Source organism: Arachis ipaensis, chromosome B06 (genome assembly GCF_000816755.2).
Source record: "Arachis ipaensis cultivar K30076 chromosome B06, Araip1.1, whole genome shotgun sequence".
Lineage (NCBI taxonomy): Eukaryota > Viridiplantae > Streptophyta > Magnoliopsida > Fabales > Fabaceae > Arachis > Arachis ipaensis.
This window is the reverse complement of record NC_029790.2, coordinates 7,839,838-7,850,340: the sequence shown is the minus strand read 5'-3', so window position 1 is coordinate 7,850,340 and position 10,503 is coordinate 7,839,838. Positions and strand designations below refer to the sequence as shown.

Genomic DNA, 10,503 nt, shown 5'->3' with positions numbered 1-10,503 from the left:
ATTATTTTTTTTAATTATTGATATTGATTCTTATTATTTTGATTATTATTATGCTTATATGTTCGGCTGGTTAGTGATAACCGATTTATTGTTATTATTATTCTCATTATTCTTATTTTTTTTAAAACAGGTATTTTGGACGACCAACCTGAAATGCCGGCTATGTCGCCGCTGGCGAGGCGGACGTCAGCGGTACTATGCGGGTGGAAGTAATAACAGAGTAGGAGAAATGTCAATGTGTTTGTGATTATTAGCTAATGAATTGTTGCATGCACAAGGCGAAATTTGAATTCTCACACTTGCTTAAGCGGATTAGTGATTAGTGAATTAGCCACTAGATCAACCCAACTTAATTAATGAGACTATATATTAATAATAGTATTATAAAATTAGTATATGTAATTATGTAAAATTAGTTAGTATTTTACTTTATTAATTAGGCACTCCTTGAGTACTCTAATTTATTTATGGGTCAATCTATTGTACAGATCAATTTCCATATCTATACATATATTCTCTCTACCTACATCTCCTTTCCACATGTGTTGCTTGATTTTGTAGGATGGAGCAGGCTCTGAGCAAAACATGGGAGCTCATGGGAAGGGTTCGCTGAGCCGAGCCAGTGTGTTGAACAAAGAACGGGATTTCATTGTAGTGGGTTCCGTGAGTCCAGCTTTATGGGTTGGGCCTTATTGCTCGTTGGAAGTAGTTTCAAAAAACAAAAATGATTGAAACAGGTTGGGTTGGGTCTTCAGTTCTCTCTCCTCCTCTCACCATGACCAGTTGCTCAGTTGCTCAGAGAAGAACGACCGAATTATTGTTATTATTATTCTCATTATTCTTACTTTTTTTCAAAACAGGTGTTTTGGACGACCAACCTGAAATACTGGCTATGTCGCGGCTGGCAAGGCGGACGTCCGCGGTAGTGTGCGGGTGGAAGCAATAATAGAGTAGGAGAAATGTCAATGTGTTTGTGATTATTAGCTAATGAATTGTTGTATGCACAAGGCGAAATTTGAATTCTCACACTTGCTTAAGCGGATTAGTGATTAGTGAATTAGCCACTAGATCAACCCAACTTAATTATTGAGACTATATATTAACAATAGTATTATAAAATTAGTATATGTAATTATGTAAATTTAGTTAGTAATTTACTTTATTAATTAGGTACTCCTTGAGTACTCTAATTTATTTATGGGTCAATCTACTGTACAGATCAATTTTCATACAGATATACAAATATTCTCTCTACCTACATCTTCTTCCCACATGTGTTGCTTGATTTTGTAGAATAGAGCAAGCTCTGAGCTCTGAGAAAAACATGGAAGCTCATAGGAAGGGTTCGCTGAGTCGAGCCGAGTCAGTGGGTTGAACAAAGAACGAGATTTCATTGTAGTGGGTTCTGTGAGTCCAGCTTCATGGGTTGGGCATTATTGGTCGTTGGAAGTAGTTTCAAAAAACAAAAATGATTGAAATAGGTTGGGTTGGGTCTTCAGTTCTCTCTCCTCCTCTCACCATGACCAGTTGCTCAGTTGCTCAAAGAAGAACGACCGAATTATTGTTATTATTATTCTCATTATTCTTACTTTTTTTCAAAACAGGTGTTTTGGACGACCAACCTGAAATACTGGCTATGTCGCGGCTGGCAAGGCGGACGTCCGCGGTAGTGTGCGGGTGGAAGCAATAATAGAGTATGAGAAATGTCAATGTGTTTGTGATTATTAGCCAATGAATTGTTGCATGCACAAGGCAAAATTTGAATTCTCACACTTGCTTAAGCGGATTAGTGATTAGTGAATTAGCCACTAGATCAACCCAACTTAATTAATGAGACTATATATTAACAATAGTATTATAAAATTAGTATATGTAATTATATAAATTTAGTTAGTAATTTACTTTATTAATTAGGTACTCCTTGAGTACTCTAATTTATTTATGGGTCAATCTACTGTACAGATCAGTTTCCATACAGATATACAAATATTCTCTCTACCTACATCTCCTTCCCACATGTGTTGCTTGATTTTGTAGGATGGAACAGGCTCTGAGCAAAACATGGGAGCTCATGGGAAGGGTTCGCTGAACCGAGCCAGTGTGTTGAACAAAGAACGGGATTTCATTGTAGTGGGTTCCGTGAGTCCAGCTTTATGGGTTGGGCCTTATTGCTCGTTAGAAGTAGTTTCAGAAAACAAAAATGATTGAAATAGGTTGGGTTGGGTCTTCAGTTCTCTCTCCTCCTCTCACCATGACCAGTTGCTCAGAGAAGTACCACCGGTTTATTGTTATTATTATTCTCATTATTCTTACTTTTTTTTCAAAACAGGTGTTTTGGACGACCAACTTGAAATGCCGGCTATCTCACGACTGGCGAGGCGGACGTCCGCAGTACTGTGTGGGTGGAAGCAATAACAGAGTAGGAGAAATGTCAATGTGTTTGTGATTATTAGCCAATGAATTGTTACATGCACAAGGCGAAATTTGAATTCTCACACTTGCTTAAGCGGATTAGTGATTAGTGAATTAGCCACTAGATCAACCCAACATAATTAATGAGACTATATATTAATAATAGTATTATAAAATTAGTATATGTAATTATGTAAAATTAGTTAGTATTTTACTTTATTAATTAGGTACTCCTTGAGTACTCTAATTTTTTTATGGGTTAATCTACTGTACAGATCAATTTTCATATTTATACAGATATTCTCTCTACCTACATCTCCTTCCCACATGTGTTGCTTGATTTTGTAGGATGGAGCAGGCTCTGAACAAAACATGGGAGCTCATGGGAAGGGTTCGCTGAGCCGAGTCAGTGTGTTGAACAAAGAACGGGATTTCATTGTAGTGGGTTCCGTGAGTCCAGCTTCATGGGTTGGCCTTATTGGTCCTTGGAAGTAGTTTCAGAAAACAAAAATGATTGAAACAGGTTGGGTTGGGTCTTTAGTTCTCTCTCCTCCTCTCACCATGCCCAGTTGCTCAGAGAAGAACAAGCATCTCTGGAGGGAAACCCTAGCTTCCTCCACCGCGACCGCCGCCGTTGGACTTCTGACGCCGGAGATATTCTTCTGTTCGTCCTGCTCCACGCCCGCACCTCAATCGCCGGTCGCGAGCTTCGTTGGGATAGTTTTCGAGTCGTCGCGGCCTATAACCCCTCATCTTGCTCAATCGGTCTTTTTCCACCATCCCTCATCGTGCTCATCGTCTGCCATGCTTGTGACGAGAAGGTAACAAAGTTGCTCTGTCCATTAAATCATTAGCTTTGGCTCTGCTAATAATAGAGTAATAAACTAATAATAAACCATCCGTATCCAGTCACATAAGCAGAAATCGTTTAGAAAACAAAACATCTTTATTACTACTAATGCTTTCATCGCCTAAGAATCTTGGCCCCCTGATGAGGAAAGTCAATTTGTTTTGTGTTTGAAAAACAACATGTGCCTAACCAGCGTGCATTTAGGGAGTAGTAGGTTTTGGTTTTTATGCTCTGTGTAGGTTTGATAAAAATTTGCTCGAATTTAAAGTTGGTAAATCCATTACATAATCCCAACATATATAGGCCTAATTGATGTCACTGAACAAGTAGATGTCTTTGGTTTCTTGTTGCTTTTAGTGCAAGTCGTTAATCATATAACATATTGGGTCGTGCTAGTGTGAAATGATATTGTTCATAATAAGAAGTGGATCTCACGCATACCAAATTCACCTAATACTCTAATAGAATATGACTGCCATGACTGCCTGTTTTGGTTCTTACTATAATCTCAATTAAACCACTTATTGTTCTTGTTCTTTTTTCTTTTTACCTTTTGAAATTTTGTTGAATTTCTCAAGTGAACCATTAAATTAGGTAGAGTAAGCCGCTTATTGTTCTTGTTCTTTTTTCTTTTTACCTTTTGAAATTTTGTTGAATTTCTCAAGTGAACCATTAAATTAGGTAGAGAATATAGAAAAGTAACAAGTTTTGAAAAACTGATCAAAGATTGGATAAGTTTATTAATGCTAGCTACAAATTGAAGAAACATATTATTGGATGCATGATAGTTTACATATGTATGTAAAAGTGCATAATTCTTTTGCAGACAAGTTTTCTTGCCTCACTATGAAGGGAGGAAGGAGAAGGCTAAAATAAATCATGTTGCTTGTTAATATCTAAAATTATCTATTCTGATAATGGTTTGCAGTTTGTTTCTAAAATCCTTTATTTGTTCTGATAATGCTTGTTAATCATGTTATTTGTTAATATCTAAAATCATGTCAGTCAAGAGATCGTGCTCTGCCTTAAACAATTCCAACAGAGCATTTCAGCTCCTTTCAAAGTCTGATGTGATACTACAGAAGTGAGCATTTTTTTTCTTCTTTTCTTTTGCCAATAGGTGCTAGCGTTTTGTTTGTATCTTTGATATTATTGATTATTTTTGTACTGGGAGACTTGTTTTAACATATAGGATATCCAAGATATATTTAGTTATAGTTATTTATCAAGAGTGTTTTTTTCTCTACGGAAAAGGCTTCCAAGATATATTTAGTTATAGTTAAACTAAAATAATTTATCATATGTCAAGTAATATAAATAAAATTTGTGGCTTTGGAAAATTGTATCGTAAAATCTATAGAATAAATATCTCTTTTTTCTTTGATATGTAATAAGTAACCATTAATTTTTTGTTCCAATGCTTTTGATTTTATATCCATTTATTGGATTTTCTTCTCTAAATTTGCAACTTTGAAAGAAAAATTCAGCAAAAATTTTGAAAATTTCACGATGGAAATATTTGGTAACAAAAAGAAAAAGGGAGCTAAAATAGTTATAATTTGTCTTATTTGAAAATCTGTCAGTGATGACGCTTCCCACGGCTGCTCGCTCTCTCTCTCTCAATGACGCTTTCTCTCTCTCCCTTACGGCAACGACGATGGCGACGGTGCCAGTGACGCCCATCGGCACCGTCTTTCTCCATTCCTCTCCTTCTTCTGTTTCTCTCTCTCTTCTCTTTTCTTTTTTCCTTCTTCTGTGTGTATATCTGTTGGTAGGGGTGTTCAAAATCGATCCGGACCGAACTAAACCGACGAACCGAACTGAAAAAACTGATAACTGAATTAATTGAAAACCAAAAAAATCGAAAAAAAACCTATTTTGCTGCTTTTTTGTGCGGTTCGGTTCAGTTTTCGATTTTGACTCTGAAAACCCTAACCGAACCGAACCGAACCGATTCGGAAAAAACCCTAAAAATGCCTAACCCCACCTCCCTAGACCGCCACCCCCCAAACGAACAAAGTTGATGCCTGCTGCGCGAGTGTGAGAGCGCCTCCCCCTCCAGCCGTCCCTAACCCTAACCCCCCAAATCCCCAATCTCTAACCTGCGGCTACGCTCTCTACTCTCTAGTCTCTACTACTCACTACTCAGTTGCTCTCGCTCTCTCTTCTCCAAATCCCCAAAGCACGACGCCACCACAGCACCACGCCGAAGCCTTCCTCTTCGCGGAGACGCCACCTACAGCACGACGCCGTCGCCCACGCATAGCACCACGCTGTTGCCCACGCACAGCACCACGCTGTCGCCGTTGACACGCCACCACCCAGCGCCAGCAATGTTTCTGGGCTCTCCCACTCAGCGCCACTATCATCAGTTCAACTCACTCCCAGCACGGCAGAACCCTAACCGAGTCTCCCAGTCAGCCTTCCTCCCAAGTCAACATGGAGCCCGAGCCACCGATTCAGGTAATTTGTTGTTTATTGCTGTTTACTGGTTGTTTATTGGTGGTTGTTTACTGTCAATATGGAGTCCGAGTCAATATAAACTATTTGCTGTTTACTGGTGGTTGCTGTTTAGTGTTTATTGCTGTTTATGGTTGCTATTTATTGCTGTTTAATTTGAACCATTCCAAGTCAATATGATTGCTGTTTATTGCTGTTTAAGTTGCCGGTTATTGAATTATTGTTCAGTGTATTGAGATTAGTGTATTGTTCAGTTTATTATTGATAATTTGGTATTGTTGGATTGCTGGTTATAGATTTATTTTTCAGTTTATTGCTTGATGCTGGTTATTGATTTATTGTTAAGTTTTGATAACTTGGTAATTGGTATTGCTGGATTGCTGCTGGTTTATTGTATTGTTGGATTGCTGCTGGTTTATGGTATTGCTGGATTGCTGCTGGTTGGTAACTATCAAAGATCTACTCGGCAAGATCCTCCTGAAATTAGCACACACGAGCTTGAGGCACATGAAACTTCTTTTGCTATAGAATTTGAGAAGGAAATGCAATTCAATGAGAGTGTTAACAAGAATGAGGTGGAGTTATATCTTATGGAGGCATTAGAGAAGAGTGGCGTGCAATTCGACATTCTAAATTGGTGGAAAGTGAATTTCACTAAATATCCAATTCTTGGGCAGATTGCAAGAGACGTCTTAGCCATACCAGTTTCCACAGTTGCTTCAGAATCGGCATTTAGTACTGGAGGAAGGGTGTTGAATAATTATAGGAGTTCTCTAATTCCGATGACAGCTGAAGCGTTAATTTGTACATAAAATTGGCTCCGAAACTCTCCAAAACTTGTTCTTGAGGAACTCATCGAGGAATTGGAGAAGTTGGAATTAGGTATGGTTAAGTTTCTACTTATAATTTTCTTTACTTTAATTTGATTTTTATTAATATATATTATTTGTTATGATTGTTTCTTGATTTATATATTTTGTAGAAGTTGCACCCACTCCTGATCCCAATGAAGAAGATTATGGTGTTGAGTCTGATTGAGTACATCTTGTTATGGTAGGAATTGTTCTCCTTATATTATTATTATTATTATAATTATTATTGTTGTTGTTGTTCTTATTATGTAACTGTTTTTTTTTTTTATTTCAAGTTGGTGTGCATTAAGAAGTTTAGCTATTTTGTTGGAGAAGACACCATAACTTTGCTATCAGATTAATGACAATTTATTTTTATTTTCAGTTGTGTTGACTGTTGAACTATTGAACTTCTTTAATTGTCATATTTGAATTATGTTGTCGTTAAATTTCGTTAGATCAAGACTTTGTTAGCTATTGTGTATTTCGGTTTGTCAATTTCAATGTTACGACTTTGCATAATAGTATGGTAGAATTTTTTTGATTTGATTGAAAAACCGAACAAACCAAACCAAACCAAACCGATTTTAATTGGTTTGGTTTGGTTCGGATGACCTTGACAAAAAAATCGAACCGCACTTTAATTAGACGATCGGATCGGATGGCTTTTCCCTCAAAAACCAAACCAAACCGCACCGCAAACACCCCTATCTGTTGGTGAGGGTGAGGGCTTCGGCGGCTGACTGGTGAAAAGGAAGGGTGAGAGGGTATTAGGGTTAGGTTAGGTAAAATTAGGGTTCGAGTAGAAGATTAACTTAAAATTAAATTTAATTCAATATAATTAACTTTAAGAATATTATTTATTTTTTAACCTATAGATTATTTTTAATTAAGTACTCTAATTTAAAATTAGAGATAAATAAAAAAAATTCTTTAAATAAAATTATCAACAAATATAATAAATTATAAATAACTTACTATTTAATTTTCAAAAATAATCCGAGATCTTACATTTCATGCAATGTCTATTTAGACTACCCTAATTTCCACTCATGCATGTGCTATATGTCTTACTATCAATAGGTCCACCTTTCAACTATTAGCTTAGTAGGGATAAAGATGATGCTTAGATACACCAAGACACATATTATGTGAACACAAGGAATGCCAAAAGATTTCATCCGCAAAAATGACTGATTATCAATGAAAACACATCCAAATCAATTTTGAATCAAGCAATGTCATCAATATGGCAAAAATTCTACAATAACGATAACAATAATGACGACAACGATAACGACGATACGTATAAGAAGAAGACTACGATGACTATAACGATAATTATCATAATGATGAAGATGATGGAGGAGAATGAGGAAAAGGAAGGAGGATGAAGATGATGGAGAAGGAAGAAAAGGAAGGAGAAGAAATTCCAATGAAAAAAGAAAGAGGAAGAGGAAGAGGAGGAGGAGATGACGGTGTTCGTGTCGACGATAACGAAGTATCAGGGGTGGCAAAGCAGAAGAAGAAGAAAAAGAAGAAGGAGAAGAAGAAGAAGAAGCGCGTGAGGTAAATTAAGTCAAAGATGTTGGAATCTTTTCAAAATTCCTTAATCCAAAGATTATCCATGTTAAATCATTAAGAAATAAAATACTTGAATGCGGAAGCGTACCTGAATTCATAAACATGAATCATGATGGGAAGAGTTTGGATCTTGTGGTTCTTTCGATCTTCTTCAACCAAAGCCTTCTGTATTCCTAGGCGGCTGAGTATCACCCCACCTAGAGGTGGAAACAGGCCAGGCCAGGCCAGGCTTTGCTCTTAACAGGCCTGGCCTGTCATACAGTTAATTGGCCTGAGCCTGGCCTGCAACCTGTTATAGGCTCTTTATAAGGTACTAAGCCTGGCCTGTTATTCAGCCTGGCCTGGCCTGAAGCCTGTTAAAAGGCCTGATATATTTTTTTTACAAAAATAAAAATATTATTTAAAAAAATTTTAAACTTTTAATGTATTTAAAATACTAATTAGCGAGCCTGGGCCTGGCCTATTAACGTATTAAGGCTTTTAAAAGAGTCTGGGCCTGTGCCTATTTTATAACAGGCCAGGCCAGACCAGGCCAAACACAGGCCAGGCTACAGGCCCCTGGCAGGCCGCCTGGCCTTTTTCCACCCCTAACCCCACCCCATCACCATCCGCATCACCCCACTGACTATCACCTGATCACCATCTGTTCCCTTATCAGAAAAAATATCTAACCTACAACAACAACTACACACAGTTCAAAACCAAAACAACAATGCATCCCCAAAACCATTGTGTTTAATAAGAAACAAGAAAATCATCATCGTCGTCAGAATTCATAAGCATCCACAAAACTTAGAACCAAAACTATTCTTCTTCAATTAGCAAAAGGCAGATCCAATTACAATAATCAGTAATTCCCAAATTTATTTTCAATTACAAGAGACCTTAAATCCGTAACCCTAATCACCAAGAACAATCAACAAAACTCAGATGAATTGCTTGTGACCGCCCTTCGATTGAGCTAAAACGTTTGCTCCTTCTAGAAACCGTTATTGTATATTTCGCACACCATTCATAAGAAGGAAGAAAACAAACCGGGGCCCTATTGAGTCCAAAAATCATATTTAAATCCTCTAATTCTCTTTCTAAATTTTTGGATCCTATTTTGGGCAATATTAATTATTTAATTAGATGATTAATTATTCTCGGTTCTTACACTTAAGTTAGCAATGACCTTAGGCAGGTTTTTAGTAGATTAGAACATAAATTATACCTGACGGGTGTCAAAGTATTTATAGTAGAGTATTAACCACCTTTATCGGAGTAGTTCCATCTTTATTGGTGGGTAACTGTTCTCGTTATCTTGGGAGCTTGTTGAAATTACTCTTCTAGACGGAGGGGAGAGATTCACGGAGGCAGTTACTTGCTTTGGGCAAATAGAGCTAGACTTCCGTGATGATGTCCGACTTCTTTAAAGAGGTTGGGTAAATGTGAAGACCAACCCTCTCTTGGATTGGAGCCTTCATTCTTTAGCGGACTGGCTTTAAGCATTTGGGTTAGGGTATGAATAATAATAATTAATTTATACAAAATAAAACAAAAAAATATTTTTTATTACAAAATAAAAAAGTTAAATTAAATTTTAATATATATTATATAATACTTTATCCTTATTTATAAATAGTATTTCTCTCCATTTAAAGCATCATTGCTAAACAAAATTACCTACACCAAGAAGAATACAATCAAAATTAAGCTTAGTATTCTCATGGCTTCTATTTTGGTTAGGGCTGTCAAACGGGCTAGTCCAGCCCACTTAGACCCGGTCCGTTAAATCCGTGGGTTAAATGGGCTGACCCGTTTAAACCCGCTTTATTCGTGGGTCAGAATTTTCTAGTCCGGATCATTTATGGTCAGCCCAATGGATTAAACGGACCAACTCGTTTATCATTTAATTTTATTTTTTAAAAAATATTTTAACAAAAAATACCATTTTTAGGTCAAAAACTTTTTAAAATAATAATTTTTTAATTGATGGGTCGGATTTTCATGTCGGATCAGAAGACATATCGGCTAAAAGTGCTAAAAATGTAAAAAAAATTAAATGGACCACCCGTTTAGCCCGCGGGGCTAGCCCGTTTAACCCGTTATTTTTTTCGGGTTAATCAGATTCAGCCCGTTTAACCCAAAATTTAAATGGGCTTAATTTTAGAGGTAAAATCCACACATTTAAATGGATAAACGGACTGACCCGATAAGTTTAGCCCATTTTGACGGCCCTAATTTTGGTAGGATCATGTTTTTCCATACTTAACTACCATGTCTGTTATATCTTGTATCCTTTCAAATGTTAAAAGCCTAAAACTCTTCTTTTTGGAATAAAAAATCTTAAAACACTTCTTTTCT

General features: G+C 36.8%; 1 protein-coding gene and 1 long non-coding RNA gene across 2 annotated transcripts in view; both read left to right on the top strand.

Annotated features, from left to right (window-relative positions):
• Positions 1–6,157, top strand: part of LOC110263138 — a 12,204-nt gene extending 6,047 nt beyond the window's left edge. Inside the window, exons 2-3 of the long non-coding RNA XR_002348276.1 lie at positions 2,260–2,271; positions 5,925–6,157. This is a non-coding gene — a long non-coding RNA (uncharacterized LOC110263138). The remainder of the gene's footprint in view (positions 1–2,259; positions 2,272–5,924) is intronic.
• Positions 2,691–4,497, top strand: LOC107647952. The gene is made up of 2 exons (XM_016351995.2): positions 2,691–3,233; positions 4,089–4,497. Exons 1-2 carry the CDS (start codon positions 2,923–2,925, stop codon positions 4,153–4,155), a joined length of 378 nt encoding a protein of 125 aa, XP_016207481.1. The 5' UTR covers positions 2,691–2,922; the 3' UTR covers positions 4,156–4,497.

Excerpts from the sequence above, each read along its gene's own strand:
- LOC107647952 (XM_016351995.2), top strand. The coding sequence starts at position 2,923 with ATGATTGAAACAGGTTGGGTTGGGTCTTTAGTTCTCTCTCCTCCTCTC. Across the intron at positions 3,234-4,088 it reads GCCATGCTTGTGACGAGAAG|ACAAGTTTTCTTGCCTCACT; the intron begins GTAACAAAGTTG and ends ATTCTTTTGCAG.